The sequence below is a fragment of the Geotrypetes seraphini genome, chromosome 12 (genome assembly GCF_902459505.1).
Source record: "Geotrypetes seraphini chromosome 12, aGeoSer1.1, whole genome shotgun sequence".
Lineage (NCBI taxonomy): Eukaryota > Metazoa > Chordata > Amphibia > Gymnophiona > Dermophiidae > Geotrypetes > Geotrypetes seraphini.
In genome coordinates this window covers 98,537,251-98,555,876 of record NC_047095.1, presented here as the reverse complement: position 1 = coordinate 98,555,876, position 18,626 = coordinate 98,537,251, and the positions used below count along the sequence as shown (strand labels likewise).

The 18,626-nt window shown below is 39.8% G+C and overlaps 1 protein-coding gene across 1 annotated transcript in view; it reads right to left on the bottom strand.

Annotated features, from left to right (window-relative positions):
- Window positions 1-10,230: 10,230 nt before the first annotated feature.
- Window positions 10,231-18,626, bottom strand: part of LOC117346156 (vomeronasal type-2 receptor 26-like) — a 45,149-nt gene continuing 36,753 nt past the window's right edge. The window contains exons 5-7 of the mRNA XM_033915558.1: window positions 17,580-17,807; window positions 14,454-14,580; window positions 10,231-11,138 (exon numbers count right to left, since the gene is read on the bottom strand). Of these exons, the coding sequence (XP_033771449.1) occupies window positions 10,231-11,138; window positions 14,454-14,580; window positions 17,580-17,807 (1,263 nt within the window). The remainder of the gene's footprint in view (window positions 11,139-14,453; window positions 14,581-17,579; window positions 17,808-18,626) is intronic.

Here is an 18,626-nt window from a genome sequence, read left to right as displayed (position 1 = left end):
CTGAGGTTGCATTGTTAAGACACAATCGAGGATCGATTAGCAAAATAGGATCTAAACCAAGAGAGGACCTGATCCGTGATGCCAATAGACTGCAGTCTATCTAGAAGAAGGTTATGGTTAATTGTGTCGAAAGCAGATGAAAGATCAATAGAAATTAGGAGAACAGATTTATGATAATCCAGATAGTAAAGTATGGAGGTAGACATGCCAATCAACGAGTGTTCCATAGAGTGATGCTGCCTAAAGCCTATTTGATTTGGGTGTATAATATTGGGCTTTTTTCTATGAACACTGATATTTGTTTGAATATCACCTTCTCAGTCAACTTTGCTAGGAAGGGGATCTTTGTGATTGGTCTGTAATTTGATTTATCCTCAGGACTGGTTTTATGATCCCTAATAATGGGATGAATAATTGTTTCCTTCCAGACTTTGGGCATAATGCTTTGCTGAAGACTTTCATTAATTAAGGCGAGGATGAATGGACTGAAAATTGCAAAATATCATTTAAGAATGAAGGAAGGATTGTTTCAGCTTTGGAACCCTTAATATTAATGGTCTTAATAAGGGATTCAATCTCCCTAAGATTTGATAGTTTGAATTGTGAGCATTTTGAGGATAGTGACATTAGCTCAGTTTGCTCTTGATCTAGAATTGATTGCTGATTTAAGGTAAGATTTTTCCTGATATTATTAACTTTGTCTATAAAATAATTTGCAAGTTCCTGGGCAGTGGGCAGGTTGTTGTTTATCTGACTTTGCCTTTTGGTTGTGGAAGTTACTGATTTTAATATAGAGTAAAGTGCAGAAGAGTTTTTGGCTTTCTCAATTTGGCTTGAATAATATTTCATTTTTGTCTGATTTATTTTTGATTTATACAGTCTTGAATGTTCTTTGAATTTATCAAGATTGGTCTGGGTTTTTTCACTTCTCCACTTACATTCTAAAGATCGAAGCTGTTTTTTTGATAAGTACAAGTTCTGCCGTAAACCAGGGGTTAGAAAGTTTTCATGCTGAGATTGATCTGAGCTGAGTCGGCGTTTATTCAACTAATAACAGTTTTGTAGATACATTCCATTGGGATAGGAAATCTTCCAAAGAACTGGTCTTTAAGTCTGAGAATTCTGATTTAAAGGCTGAGGTAATCGATTCTAAAAAGAGATTGCTAAAGTCTCTAAATTTAATAGTCTGATTTGTTGAATGAACCTTAATATGAGAAATAGTAAAGGTTATTGAGAGAAGATAATGATCTGACAAAGGGACTGGCATAAAGGGACCTATCAAGTAATTGACAGTTGAAGAACTAGGAATTAGAACCATATCTATTGTATGTCCTGCTTGGTGTGTTGGAAATGTTAATAGTGGACATAAATCAAGGTGGTTAATGTGGGAAAGAATTTCTGTAGTGTAATTATTGCTAAAGTCATCAAAGTGGATATTAAAATCTCCAAGGACCAGGAGATTTGTAGTAGAAGAACCAAAATCAAAAAGAAGTGACTGTAGTGGGGTAAGATTTTCCCGATTGATTGGTGGGGGCAAATAAAGTAGAAGATGCATGTTGGTAACAAAAATCTTGTATACGAATACAGGATGTCTGGTGCAGTACTTGGAGAGACCCCCCAGGAAAGAGACTTGGGAGTACTGGTCGACAAGTCGATGAAGTCATCTGCCCAATGTGCGGTGGTGACGAAAAGGGGATCATGAATAGATCAGAGAAGGTCATCATGCCACTGTACCAGGCCATGGTGTGACCCCCACCTGGAATACTGCATCCAGCACTGGTCACCGTACTTGAAGAAGGACACAGTACTACTCGAAAGGGTCCAGAGAATAGCGACTATAATGGTTAATGGGCTGTAGGAGTTGTGCAGCGAGAGATTAGAGAAACTGGACTTCTTCTGCCTTGAAAAGAGGAGGGGACAAGATTGAAACATTCAAGATAATGAAGGGAATACACTTAGTAGATAAAGACATACTTTAGAAGGCTGCCTGACACTTGCCCTTACCTCACAACCTCAGAAGTTACCACCATAGCCCACTCCAGTCAATCCTGATCTGTTTTGCCCTTTTTAGGACACAGATTATATAAGATTGCCCTGCACTGACCTTGCATGTTAAATTATAGAGTAGCTTTCTAAGCAACATTCCTGCCAGTCAAAACACATCTGCATTCCTGACTACTTGATTCACTTGTTTTCTGTTCCTTTATGTTGTAGTGTCACTGGTGTTCTCTGCAACCCTTATAGCTCCACCGTCCTACCTCTCTACCATACCTTAAGAACATAAGAATAGCCTTACTGGTTCAGAACACTGGTCCATCAAGCCCAGTAGCCCATTTTCATGATGGCTAATGTATATCCCCTAGTACCTGGTAAAAATCCAAAGAGTAGCAACATTCCATGCTTCATTTTAATTATGTATTCATTCATTCAATTTTCTATGAATTTCTCCCTGAGGAGCCCAAAATGGTTTACATATATGTATTCAAGTATTTAAGATTCAGGTATTTATGCATTTTTTCCTGTCTGTGCCATTGGGCTCACAATCTATCTAAAAAAACCTGGGACAATGGGAAACCAATCACCTCTTCTACAAAGCCATGCTAGCGGCTGCCGCGTGGCAACAGCCCTGAAGCTCTTTAAGGGCTCATTTTACTAAACCGCGTTAGGGCTTTAACGCATGGAATAGCACACACTAAATTGCCCCGCGCGCTAGACCTTAACACCAGCTTTGAGCTGGCATTAGTTCTAGAAGCGTAGCACGTGGTAATTTCCTGCGTGCGCTAAAAATGCTAGTGCACCTTAGTAAAAGGAGCCCTAAATCTCTATGTGTTTCGGGGCCATTACTACTCAGCAGCCACTAGCACAGCTTTGTAGAAGACAGGGCAAGTGACTAGAAAATAATTTACTCAATGAAAATGCTTGTCATCTAATTTATTTTACAACATTTGACTTGAAGGAAATGAAAATTAAGAGATTTTCTCATATTAATGTATAAAATAAAAAAATCATATACATTGGTACCTTGGAATCTGAACTTAATTCATTCTAGAACTCTGTTCAACTTCCAAAACGTTTGAGTTCCAAGACAATTTTTCCCTTTGAAAAGAATAGAAACTGGGTTAATCTGTTCCTTGGTCCCACAAACTCTGCAAGTTCGGGCCTACCTGGCAGAAACAGCAAGATCGGGATCCCCAGTAGCAGAGGCAGCAAGATCGGGACCCCCCCAGCAGCAGAGGCAGCAAGATCAGGATCCCCAGCGGCAAGACAGTAAGATCGGCAATGGCAGCTGCAAGTGGTGTTCAGCCCAAAGCTTCCCTCCCAGGCGGAAACAGGAAGCAGTGTCAGAGGGGAAGCTTTCGGCTTAGCACTGCTTGCAGTTCGGATTCCAAAGCAACATTCAGATTCCAGGGCAAAAAAGAAGAAAAAAAAGTTTAGATTCCAAATCATTCAAGTTCTGGGGCATTCAGATTCCGAGGTACCACTGTATAAATAAACAAGATTTTAGGATCAATGATACTGAAATCCATTGGTTACCAATTGACCTCATGGAAGTCTATGGTTTGAAATTCTGAGATCCTTTATCCTTCAAGTCAAATATTGTAAAGTAAATTAGATGAGTTAATCAAAATGCAAAATACTGGGAAAAATATTATCAAAACACAGCTTCAAGCTTAAATTCAAATAATTCATAAGCAATGAAGCTAAATATTCTTAATCTTTTTTAAAATTGTTTTACTTTTTAATATATACATCATACAATCATAACATTAGCATTCGCATTCCCGTCACCTGCAACTGAAAGCTAATCACCATCAATCAATAATCACACAACTCAGTTTTATTGGAATAAATATTTGGCCGCAGCTTTATTATCTATCTGAATATTATCTTCACTTACAATGCAATCTGTGTCCAAAAACCAACAAACCCCCAATGCATATTTCACACACCCCAAGGGAGCTATTCGGTGTCGAAACTAGCTCCAGTTAAGTCTTTAAATTTATAACATTCCCCCAAACGGCCCACGGTGACGCAAGGTCATGCTTCCCCTCGCAGCGGTATCGCATACGAGTGTCACATTTATTTATTTATTAACTGCTCATCTCCCAGATCCAACTGGGCCAAACCCCATTTTCCGCCCACTCAAAGCTGCGACCACCTCCCCCCCAACCCCATAAGCTCCACCAAACCCACTCAAGTCGACATATAACAGGTAAACCCCCCACCCCACCCCACAGCACTGACACAAAACATAACATCAGCACAAATGGGAGGGAGGGAGGGATAATCTTTTCCTGAAGAGACTACTCTACTGTTCCCCTTTCCTCACAGAATTCACTCCAGAGTGCCACAACATCCAACCAATCACGTGACTGCTCCACCCCATCACCTTAGCAACCTCCCTAATCATTTTTCTTTCTTACAAGCTCTATCTATTAACCCTTTCTTACCTCCTCTTATAAAATTGTCAATCTTTATTCTACAGACCCTTGATAACACCTCATACATTCCCCTCACTATCTGTCCCTCTTCCCATTTTACCCACACCATCATTCAATAAATATTACCAGCCGGTGACATCAGCTCAGCTAATGTTATATCACACCAGATGAATCTGGTGTTCTTCTTAACATTAGCATTCGCATTCCCGTCACCTGCAACTGAAAGCTAATCACCATCAATCAATAATCACACAACTCAGTTTTATTGGAATAAATATTTGGCCACAGCTTTATTATCTATCTGAATATTATCTTCACTTACAATGCAATCTGTGTCCAAAAACCAACAAACCCCCAATGCATATTTCACACACCCCAAGGGAGCTATTCGGTGTCGAAACTAGCTCCAGTTAAGTCTTTAAATTTATAACATTCCCCCAAACGGCCCACAGTGACGCAAGGCCATGCTTCCCCTCCCCTCCCCCCAAACATGGCCCACGGTGACTCAAGGTCATGCTTCCCCTCCCCCCAAACATGATCCACGGTGACGCAAGGTCATGCTTCCCCTTGCAGCGGTATCGCATATGAGTGTCACATTTATTTATTTATTAACTGCTCATCTCCCAGATCCAACAGGGCCAAACCCCATTTTCCGCCACAAGCGGTGTCAGCCTCGAGCTTGTCACCGCTCCCCCCACCACATAAGCTGCGGCCAACAGCTTTAAAACAAGTCTCCAATAAAATAGGCCAAACCTATGCCTGAAAGGTTGACAGCATCAGGACAATAATGTCCATGGAAAATAGCTGCAACAAACTCATGAGAAACCACTCTAAACCCCCACATGCTATCCATAACTCCAAAAGCTTAGTATTAAACCCACTCAATAGCAACCATGTCCCAATCCTCCTTACACACTCAATAGAGGACCAAACAAAACAAAAAGGGGTGGGGGCATTAGGGAAAACACAGACAGCAGACAACAGATCCTGCCTCAGGGGCAGTATGAAATCCTCTCCCTTTGCTGAACAAATGTCACAACCCACCAAAAGAATCATAAGGGAAGCAGAATAGAAGATTAGGAAACTGTCTTTGCTGGAAAAGGATTAGCAAGGGTCCCTCCCAACAAATGCTCCATATACCTAACCATAAAATCTATAGTCCATGCCCCACTGGATTCAGAAACAGCTAAGAAAATCCTCACCAGCCCAATAGAATGGTAAACAAGATATTGCACATTCCCGTTACTCCACACACACACGTATAAAAGAATCCAAATTCCTGATCCTTCCAAGAAGGTGACCGGGGAATAGGCAATTGCCTTTAACCTGCAGTCAACCCAACATCTCCAGACAGCTACCCCGTGAACACAATAGCAGGTCGAGAAGGTGCCAGTTTAACCACTCGATAATCTGCCCAGTGCTGCAAAAAGGCTAATCGCCAGAGCACCACTATAAATCATGAAGTGCACACATCAGGCAATACTGCAAACAAATGTCACTAAACCCTCATACAAAAAACAAACAAACAAGTAAACCCTGCACATGGACACCAGATCACATGCACCCACAACCAATTTCATAACTTCCATAAAATCCCCACACCAGCAAATGTCAAGTGAACCATCTTCTAAAATCATCCTACAAACAAACAATACAGTACTAATAGAACATGCGGCTGCTCCATATGAGAAAGGAGCAATGCACCTCTGGCACCCAAAATTGCAGAAAATGAGAGCAGTTTGGCTCTCAGCACCTATCCAGCACCTTGCAGTTCCTCCAGTCTGAGGACACAAACAAAGCCACTTAGAAAAAACATAAGGACAGATAAAGACCAAAATGCCCAGCCAGTATACCCCTCCACAGTAACAATTAACTCCTCTCTCCCAGAGAGTCCATGTGCCTATCCAAAGCCGTCCTGAATTCAGAAACTATTTCATGCATCTACTACTCCTACACCTACTGGAATTCCAAAACTATTTCATGCATCTACCTCACCTTCTGTAACAATGTAGCGCCATACCGTACTGCAGAGCCCAGCACTGCTGCACTGCATCCCCTGCCCTCTTACTTTGGATTTGCTGTCAAATAAAAGGGGAGTCATCTCATGTATAGTTAGGCCACATAGGTATTTAAACATCACTATTATCTCCCTTCTCATGCTCCTCCTCAAAGTATACAGATGGAGATCATGAACTCAGTTCCCATATGCCTATAGGACATAGACCATCAACCCTTGTAGTAGCCTTCCTTTGAACTGAACTTAAATGTACACAAAATTCACAAGGAGGTCTCACCAAAATTTGTAGAGGGGCAGCAAACTTCCATTGTCCTGCTGGCCATACTGATTCCCATGCATCCAAACATCTGTCTAGCTTTTGCTAGCACTGTTACAACCTGGTTGCCTCCTGAAGCTCATCACATACAATCACACCAAACCCGCACTCCTCATTCGTACACCAAGGTCTTCACCCTTTAATCGCACCATTCCCTTGTGGTTTAGCAATGCAAATGCATGACCTGGCATTTCTAAACATGAAATCTGAGCTGCACAATATGAAGCCATTCTACAACTTAAGCCCATCCTCGTTAGGCACACCATCAGGACTGTCTGGTCCATTACTGCTTTGGCCTCCTACAACAATCCCACTTACATAATTGTGAAAAGAACAAACCCAATAACAAACCTTCAAACACACTACCGATAAGATCCTCCCTTGGCATAACCATCTCCTGGGACCACAACCCACTGACACCTTACTGACCATCTAGTTCCTGCCCCAGACCACCAGTGGAGCCCTCCATACCGAGAACACTGAATACGATATGCCTATGAAAATGGTAAAATTACTAAAATCAAAATACACCATATTCACCACACTCCCCTTATCTAATGCCAAGATCACCCAAAGAAAGTAAGCAGATTTGTCGATCCAAATCTATCTCTAGTGAATCCCCAAGCTCTGTTGTAAAAGTGTTTCTATTGAGATACTCACCAATAAGTCAAACTTACCGGTCTGTATATCCCTAGTGCTGCCTTTTCTCCATTTGTTGTGGAGGGAAACCATATTCTCCCTGCTCTATTCATGCATTACCCACTCCCTACTCTACAGAAGCAGTGAGAAGGTAGTCAGCAGAGTCACCAGAACTACCCCAAAATTCTTGCAGTACCCTTGGATGTACCAGCCATTCCCCTTGTGGTATCCACCCGTAGTTCTAACGAACCCTCACAAACCCAAGCCACTAAAAATCAATCAGGGTTTTTTACACCTCCTGCCCCAGTCACATGAGGTGTTTGTACACCCTCCCCCCCAAACACTTCAGCTGTGAACCCAGAACAGAAAATATTAGTGAAGAAGTCATCTATCTCTTTACCATCTGCTACTTATTGGCCTCTTGTACCCTTGGGTTCCACAATGCCACTTTTGCATGTCTTCCTATCCCTAATAAATCCAAAAATGTCTTGTCCCCCATCATTATCGTGGCAGCTATTTATCCTTCCATCTCTATCTTTACTTTCCAGACTACTCGACCAACCCCCTCCCCCCCTTAACTCTATCCAATAGTGCTTCTGATGCCTTGCACCTTATAAGAACAGAAGAATTGTGATACTGGGACAGACCAAATGTCCATCAAGAACAGTATCCTGTTTCCAACAGTGGCCAACCCAGGACCCAAGAACCTAGTGAGATCCTATAATCCAAATTCTGTGCCCTAGTAATAAAACAGAAATTATGCTGCCTATCATAGGAATAAGCAGAGGATTTCCCCAAGCCATCTCAATAAGGCCTTCTCGGTTAGGAGAGTACCCAAACCTTTTTTAAACCCCGCTAAGCTAACTGATTTCACCTCATTCTCCAGCAATGAATTCCATAGATTAATCACATGTTGTGTGAAGACATATTTATCTGGTTTGTTATAAATCTACTACTTAATAGATTCATTGCACACCCCCTAGTCCTAGTATTTTTGGAAAGAGTGAACAAGCGATTCACATCAACCCTTTTCACTGCACTCCACTCAGTATATCCTATACATGACATACACAATAGGTTGTTACCCTTACAATAACTTTGTTTAAGTTTGCTCACCACTTACCTAGATGATTCCCCACTAACACCATAAAAACCTTTACCCTTTAATTTCTCCAGCACAAATAAACCAAACCCTCAACTTTACTACAATGAACCCTCTCCCTTTCCACAGAGACAGACACCAAGAAATCTATTTCCCCCTAACACACACACACCACACACCCAGAAAAACACCACAAGTACATAATATGAATATACCTGAAACACCAAGAACAGGTCATCTCCAGCTGAGCTAACAAATCAGGACAGCTGACACCATGCTGAATCACCACAGAAAGAATGGCAGACACAGGAAGATCCAAGAGACCCAGAAAGGCCACAGCACAAAAGGAAAATTAGGAAGATGGCCCCTATTGATACTCCAAACAAAATTTTAAATCACAATACTGTGAATGCTGATGCCATACAGTCATGCAGCCGCTGAGCACATAACTATTGCAATGGCAGCTGCCAGTGCTCCTAAGCTCCCAGACATTGGAACACCAAATCTGTGAAGGCCACAAATCCACAACTCTGCCTAGCTGTAAAAACAAACACCTGAATGCAGCATCGGCACCTCCCAACTCCCTCCCTCTAACACCAGAATTTAGAGTCAAAGCCTCAAACCTATCTAGAAGTGCCCTACCATGTGGCACACAGACCAGCCAGTCACTACCCTCGTGAACTAAAGACCAACCACCTGCCAGCTCCCCTAAACTTGCCTACTAAGAAACAACCTGGCAAAATTACACCTCAACAGAAAGACCTCTCTGTGTCACACAAAATAACCCCAACAGGTAAGTCCCTCTCACACACACCGTACATTAGCGAGCAAACACCTTTCACATCCCATCTCCCTCACAGCCAACCCACTCTGCTCACTGTCGTGCAGACAGCGCTAACTGCAACTCCACACAGGGGACTGTTGTGCTGCCAGGCTGTGAAACCTCCACAGAAGAGCCCAAACTGCCCCTCTCCATTGCAGTCTCTGCTTAATCAGGCAACAAATCCAGCACCTGACAGACAAAATATCCTGCCCTGACTAAAACACAGATACAGAGAAGGTTAACAAGGCAAAAAATTATCTTACTCAAAATAAACCAAACTTCCTAACATTAAAATCACAATGAAGAGGAATATTTTTAGTAAGAATTAATATACTCTGAAGAGAATAATCTTTTCCTGAAGAGACTACTCTACTGTTCCCCTTTCCTCACAGAATTCACTCCAGAGTGCCACAACATCCAACCAATCACGTGACTGCTCCACCCCATCACCTTAGCAACCTCCCTAATCATTTTTCTTTCTTACAAGCTCTATCTATTAACCCTTTCTTACCTCCTCTTATAAAATTGTCAATCCTTATTCTACAGACCCTTGATAACACCTCATATATAACCCTCACTATCTGTCCCCCCTCCCATTTTACCCACACCATCATTCAATAAATATTACCAGCCGGTGACATCAGCTCAGCTAATGTTATATCACACCAGATGAATCTGGTGTTCTTCTTTATTACTAAAATACCTACATTTAAATACATTAACCATGTTAACAAATAAGAATAAAGTACATGAATGCCCATTCCTTTCTCATGACCCACCACCTTCAATTAGTATATGCTGACATGCAAATTACAACAAAAAGCTTTAATGCACTTTCTGATAAATTGTTTTCCCTATATTAAGTATGTGATAGCATTTAATGAAGTTTGGTCAAAAGGGCCCCTTCATTTTTCTTAGGTCCTTCTTGTTGTTCCTTTCAGGCCTCAGCAGAATAATATAGCATTTAGGGAAAAAGATACAACCCAACAGTCCAGTGCTGGAGGTCAGAATAGCAAATATCTCCACTGCCACAATGTACTTGCCCTTGGAGCTCAGGTATGTTGGGATGAAGGTGATCCAGACGCTGCAGAAGATCAACATGCTGAAGGTGATGTACTTTGCCTCATTGAAGCTGTCAGGTAGATTTCTTGCCAGGAAAGCTATGATGAAGCTGATACTAGCTAGAAATCCCAGGTAACCCAGAACACAGTAAAATGCAATTACTGACCCTTCATTACATTCAATTAGTATTGTTCCAATTTCTGATCTCATATTAAGATATGCAAATGGGGGAGCAATGGACAACCAGGCAAGACATAGAACTATTTGAATAAGGGAGCAGGAAAGGACTATAAAATTAGAAACCGTGGAACCCATCCATTTATGGAGTTTGCTTCCAGGTTTGGTAGCTTGGAAGGCTATGATCACAGTAATGGTTTTTGCCAGTATAGAGGAGAGAGCAATAGAGAAAGTGATCCCAAATGTAGTCTGTTGGAGAATGCAGGTGGCATTCTCAGGATACCCAATGAATAACAATGAACAGAGGAAGCAGAGTATAAGGGAAATGAGGAGAATATAGCTGATGTGTCGGTTGTTGGCTCTCACTATGGGAGTGTCTCTGTAATAAATAAAGATTCCCAAGATGACAGTAGTGATGAAAAAGAAGAACATGCTGATTGAAGTTAAAACAATCCCTAGAGGCTCTTCAAAAGATAGGAAATTTATCACTTTTGGGATACAGGCATCTCTTTTCTGATTTGACCATTGATCATCTGGGCATGTTATACAGGTGTCCATATCTGAGAAAGAAGATTATCATCTCATTATCTCATATATATCATGAGGTCTATTTACTAAAGTGCACTTAAATATCATGAGTCCTATAATCTTCACAACTCAGCCAAGACAGAGCAGTCTAATTCATATTAACTGTATGGAGAGTGAAGGACTGTGAATTGCATATTGAGTTAGCTCCTGGTACTTTAACTATAATGTATGCAAATAAAACGGCTGCATGTAAGAGCAGGTAATATATGTACTCATGCTACCCACAAGCAGATTCCACAGACCGTTGCACAAAAAATGCAACCATTCCCCCCAATCCGAATCCTGAAACATTCCCATTCAACTGGTGAAAACCTAACCTTCTCTCGCTCATACTGATCAACCAGCCTTTAATGGTTGTGTCGCTGGGGAGTTAGGCAGGGGGAATGAGCAATCCTCAGACATTTTTTTGTTTGCTTTTCAAGCTCAAATTGAAAATAGTGGCTCTGATCCATGGTACTACAGTCTACCAAATAAGGATGATACAACTTTATTTGACAATTTGACCCTAGAGATAGTTTTGAAAGACTGACAACATGAGGAAATGTGGATCATTATTGCCCCACTTGTAATGCATGCGAAGCACCCATAATAAGTGCTGAGGGTGTGATTTCAGGCTTGGGTTTTTGGCCCTTCATCAGGGATTTATGGGTCAAATATATTAAGAGGAACAAATTTCCCAAACCTTATTGGGATGGTGGGAAATGTGGGCAGGTGAGTGGTATGGTAGTGTCCTATCAGGGGTGCGAATTCAAAACAACAGCATATTCCATTCTTTATACAGCTATCTTCAGACATTCAGTTTATCCTTAGAACTTATTCTCTGTAGTTAATCACCTTAATCCAAGACAGGTCCAATCAACTGTAAGCTGTGCACAATGTGGCTGTCACTTCAATTCAGTTCTTGCAGCCATCCCTGTGGGTTTTAATTAATTATTTTTTTCTTTTTAATATAGTTTCTCTTATTGTAAACCATTTAGATATCTTTGATGGACATATATCAAGAAACTAATAAATTTGAAAGTGTATTCAAGCAACCTTGTGTAATGCTGCAAGCAGGGAACCAGTTTAGACAAGTCCGCATCTCTCAGGAAGAGCCAAGTGATAAAAGAACAGCCTACACTTGTTGCCAGTTCCACAATCCTAGCAATGGAAGGCAAAGAGGTGGAAAGGAGAGCAGCAGCACTGACAAGAAACAGGAAATGAAGCCAAAAGCCAGCCACATTTGGAGAGCAGAAGCACAGCCCCCCCCCCCCCCCAAGGAAACCAGATCATATAGCTACAAGATTCTGTATTTGAATTCCCTGAAACTGAAATGCAGGAAAGGGTTCCTAGGGAAGACAAGGCCATAGTCAAGAGATTAAATGAATGTTTTGCATTTGGCTTCAAAGAGAAAGATGGGCAGATACCAGTACCAGAAATGGTAGTCAATGCTGATAAATCAGAGAATCTGAAACTCTAGAAGATATAATGGGTCAGTTTGACAAACTGAACATTAGCAAAGTGCCTGTATTGGATGGTATACATCCCAGAGTGCTGATAAAATAGAAAAATGGACATGCAGAGCCATTCTTAGTATTTTGTCTTTAAAATCCAGCATTGTACTCGAAGACTGGAGGATGACCAACGTGACGCCAATTTTTAAAAATGGTTCCAGAGGTGTTCTGAAAAATTATAGATCAATGAGTCTGATGTTGGTGCCAGACAAATTGGTAGAAACTAGTATAAAGAACAAAATGACAGAACTTGTACATAAGCATGGATTAATGATAGAAAACCAACATGAATTTAGTCAAGAGAAATCTTGTCTCACAAATCTATGGCATTTCTTTAATGGGGTAAATGAACTTGTGGATAAAGGTAAGACATTGTGCATCTAGTTTTTCAAAAGGCATGTTAATTTTTGAACCTAACTTACCTCACTTTTGTAAACAGGTTTTACAGTAATGGGAGAAAATGTTTAGATTATAAGCCTTCTTGGGACAGTGCAAGTTTCATTTCATTTTGTTAAAAATGTATAAACCTGCCTATTTCAAAGTAATATACAATACCTGCAATGTCTACACAATCTGAGTGTAAGTCCTGCTTCAGCTACAAATGCAGAAGTTGAGTGTTTAACACATCATCTTAAAAATTCTACTATATAATTTTTTTTTAACATTTAGGTGATGGTGTGGCTCTAAATGATATTTATAAGACAAGATTGATGCATTTTTTTATTTCAGGCTATCTCTGTGCTTGGGCTAAGCTGAAGGTCTAGGTTTTCATAGAAAGATAGAAACATTACCTCAGTTAAAGGCCCATCCAGTCTGCCCTACCCCCCAACAGCCATTATCTTCTCTTCTCCATAAGAGACCCCACATGCCTGCTCCTTGCTATCTTGAATTCAGACACAGTCTTCATCTCCACCACTTCCACTGGGAGGCTATTTCACGTATCTAAAGAAGCATTTTCTTAAATTTCTCCTGAGACTATCACTACTTAGCTTCATCCTATGCTCTTTCCATCTGGTATCCTACCCTATGGTGTTCTGTTTTTAAAGAGACAAAGGGCAGTTCTTGAATTATCACCATGACTGCTTGGCCAGCTGGTGGGAAGAGAGGAATCTTATCAAGTATTTTCCCCATTCTGTACAGAAATAAAAGTCCTACCCAGCCTATGTTCTCCTTTTTTGTATCTCTATCCTATCAATCATTGAATTTCCCACAGCTTATCATATGTATGAAATTATGGGCTCCTTTTACTAAGCTGCACTAGCAGTTTTAGTGCGCACTACAGATTAGCGCATGCTAACTCCACGCTACACTCCAAAAACTAATGCCAGCTCAATGGTGGCATTGGCATCTTGCACGCGTGGCAATTTAGCATGCTAGAACCGCTAGCACAGCAAGGTAAAAGGAGCCCTATATGTCTTTGTCTTGAGTTTGTACTTGATACCCCTATATTTATTTAAATTTTTATTATGTGCACAGCTTAGATATAATAATAAAAAATAATAAATAAATTTTATTCTTGTATACCGCCATACCATTTAGTTCTAGGCAGTTCACATTCAAGAGAGACTGAATAGTTCAGTGACAATACATTCTTAGAGAATACAGAGTATAATTGACCTTTAATTTACAAATTTTTCCAAAAGATATGTTTTCATAGATTTTCGAAAGGTGTAATAAGACTTGAAACTTAATTACAGTTTTTAGAGAGTTACATCCCCCCTAATTTCAAGAACAATGATCATAATAGATACCCTATATTTATTTGTATCCCCTGTTTTCCATGATTTCACCTACCAGTTTGGTTGGAGATCTCTCCATCTGCACACGGAATACAGTCATAGCAGCAGATGGGTTCCTCTTCCTTGATTAATTTCCTGTAACCAGGATGGCAACTTGGATTACATCTGAACTGTGGAGGTTTCTGAAGATTGAGAAAGCATGTTATGTAATGTCATTCAATAATGGATGGTTGTTTCTGAAATGGAATGTTCCTTTATTTATTTTTAAATTGTCATCATGTGTAACAGTATATTTCATGCTTAGAAAGGTTCTTGTAAAAATATTCAAAAAGTGTTGGTTCATATCAGTGCTTAGACAGATTAGACCAGCCTCAGATCAGATGTGACCACTTTCATGGAGTTAGATTTATAAAGACTAATTAAGTTATATAATAATATTTAGAGCTTACTAATTATGTTATATAACTAATTAGGTTATATAATAATATTTAGAGCTCACTAACCTAAAAAAGGCAGAACAGCCAATAAATTTCAAAATGGGAAAAAACAACATCATGCTCCCTCACATCCCTCTTACTTCCTGAAAAAGAACACCTTCTCGTTTCTGTTGGGGGAGTGGCCAAGTGGTTCTAGCAGCTGCCGTAGCACCCTGAGGTTGTAAGTTCAATTGTCACAGCAGCTTCTTGTGACTCTAGGAAAGTTGTTTAATACTTAATTGCACCAAGTATAAATTAAAACATGTTAAACACTTTGGAGCCGACATAAGAACATAAGAATTGCCGCTGCTGGGTCATATCAATGGTACATCTTGCCTAGCAGTCTGCTCCCACAGCAGCCCCTAGGTCAAAGACCAGCGCCCTAACTGAGACCAGCCCTACCTGTGTACGATCTGGTTCAGCAGGAACTTGTATAACTTTGTCTTTGAATCCCTGGAGGAAGTTTTTCCTAATAACAGCCTCTGGAAGAGCGTTCCAGTTTTCCACCACTCTCTGGGTGAAGAAAAACTTCCTTACATTTGTACGGAATCTATCCCCTTTCAACTTTAGAGAGTGCCCTCTCATATTCTCTAACTTAGAAAGGGTGAACAACCTGTCTCTATCTACTAAGTCTATACCCTTCAGTATCTTGAATGTTTCAATCATGTTCCCTCTCAGTCTCCTCTTTTCAAGGGAGAAGAGGCCCAGTTTCTCTAATCTCTCACTGTACGGCAACTCCTCCAGCCCCTTAACCATTTTAGTCGCTCTTTTCTGGACCCATTTAATCGCTCTTCTCTGGACCGTGTCCTTCTTCATGTACAGGGACCAGTGCTGAACACAGTATTCCAGGTGAGGGTGTACCATGGCCTGGTACAGCAGCATGATAACCTTCTCCAATCTGTTCATGATCCTCTCCTGAATCTGCTACATATGTGCCTACTCTGCAAAGTGCCTTTAATTAAAATCCCATGCCCCTGCTGCCTTCATACATTCAAAATTCTTGCTAACCTCCTTCCAGTTTGCTATTGTACTTACCAAACCCCAATTGAACAAACTTCTTGCCCCAACTCTCACCATTTCTGCTACCCTGAAATCCCTCCTCAGATGCTTCCACATACAATGCCCCATTCCTTTACTTTCTGTCCGGACTATGACTGAGTACTTCCATGACAAGGTTAACCAATGAATCTTGAGTTCCCTACTAAGTCACATCCATCTCCACTTCATTTTCAAGCCTTTATCCTTTTTCACCTATCTGTTGCATCCGATTCTTTTGATCATCATCTATTCCTTGTTACACTGTACTTCACTTGGATTTGGGTTCTTTTTTTTTTCCAATTCTTATTCATTTTATAACTTACATCAAGTACACCAATATTGATATTAACATTGTAACATATATAATTCACTTGAGACTTTATAATTTAACTTTATCAAATTAAATTTATCCCTTTCCCTTCCTTCATTCATAAAATCATTTTCTTCAATAATAAAATCCCCCCTCCCCCCCACCCAATTTGTACTAAACAGGGAAGAGAAATATATACTTATTCTTTACAATATTCTGATAATGGCCTCCACACATCCTGAAATTTATTAAAATTCCCTTTTTGAATGGTTAATGTTCTTTCCATTTTATAAATATGGCATACTGAATTCCACCAAAAAGTAAAGTTCAGTCTATTCCAACTTTTCCAATTATATGTTATTTGTTGTATGGCAATCCCGGTCAAAATGAGCAATAGTTTATTATTATTAAAGGATATTTGGTTCTTGGCTCTCATTGCCATGCCAAATAATAGTGTGTCATATGTTAATGCCACATGATTTTTCTAGTAAGCAATTTATCTGGCCCCAAATTGATTTCCAAAATTCCATAATAAATGGACAATAGAATAATAAATGGTCTAAAGTCTCTGCTTCAAGATGACAATGCCAGCATCTATCAGACTTAGAGCTATCCAATTTTTTTTAAACGAACAGGGATCCAGAAGGCTCTATGCAACAGGAAAAACCATGTTTGTCTCATAGATGCAGACATTGTACATCTCATCCTCAAAGACCAAATGCGTGGCCACTGAGATGCACAGAGATTTGGATTCTGTCTTGGCCTTCATCTTATCCTTCCCATCACATTTTATATGTCTACTCTGGTAGATCCTCTCCATTGCAATCCCACTATAAGTCAGTGTCTTGGAATCTCCTCTGTTCTCTTTCTATACAGGTACAAGATCTTTTTATTCAAAATCCTTGGGACTAGACATATTTTAGATTTTAGAATTTTTTAGATTTTGGAATGGCAATACCACCAAACTTTTTATTTCAATATAAGGCAAACTTTAAACTCTTCAAACACTTCAGACATAAACTTGTTCCAAATTATCACTGACTTTTACTAAACCACAAAGAAAAAGCAGTATTTCAAGCCACACCCCCTTTCCTTTATATTTCAAATGAGCCTGGAGTTGTTTTTTTCAAGTAAGTAGGCAGATGTGTCTGTAAGAGCTAATTAGTATCAATTAACCCCAATTGACTAAATGCTATATGTACACACCTGGGATCAGCACTCCAATTTAAATGACCTTTACAGAATCTGGAAGCTAACGTTTTCCCCATAAAGCCAAAATACACCATTCTTTTGACCATTTTATGACAAGTTTCATTAAACCTGTTTAGATCAGGAGCTCTCATCACTTAAATCTGACCTGGGTGAATGAACTCTCCCACACGATGGCCTTCTCATCAATGGTGAAATCCTGCCCTGGGGGAGCGTGGGGGTTATAATGTCCAACAACTTCATATTTCAATGTCATATTAGGAAGAAAGATCACATTCATAATATTGTATCCAGTGGCGAGATCTCCATTTTCATCCAGATACATCACTTCCCTTAAACCATTTTTAAAATGGAGGTTCCTCAGATAACGATGGAGCTAAGAAGTGAGAGGTGCATTTTAAGTAGTGCCAAGATAAACAGGTAATTCCAAGCATACACAAACATTTGTCTATAACTATAAGAAGAACTAATTTTAAAGCCATTTCTGGAGGTAAATCACTCTCTATCTCCTCCCACTGAGAGATAGGCACAACTTTAAAGTATGGGTCAACTCCCTGAAGAGCTTAAAAAATTATTTTATAACAGCCATATAAACTTATCTGATTCCATTCTAGAAGTGCAGTATACAGTATAAAAATCCAGTAAATAATGTAATTAGCCAATGAATGGGGAGAAGGAAGGCACAAAGAAAAGAAATATACATTATCTTTTCAATTCATTCTTCTATCTTCAATGCCAGATCTACAGGAAGTTGAGACTTTAAGAGCAAAGACCACACCATTGCACTCATCTTTAAAACAAAAAAAAAATGATTTGAAAGAGGCACCAAATGGCAGATATTTTTCCTTTCATAAACATCAAAGTCTTGATTTTTGAACCTGAGAATTGGGTTGTTTTTATAATACAGATTTTATAAATGGGCTTTGAATTTAGCTCCAGTGGTTGAAATGTAAAGACAGTGCCTTGTGGATTTCTTTGGTATTTGTCCCAGAAATAGCAAAGAAAGATGAGAATCAAACATTTTATATCACATTCATTGTTGGTTTAATCATGAATTAATATGAATTTGACTGTTGGGCAGACTGGATAGATCAATTTTTTCTGCAGTCATCTACTATGTTACTATCAAGGACATAATCAAAAACCTTAGACATTTAAAAAATGACGTTTTATTGTCTAGATTGTTTTTCCTGTT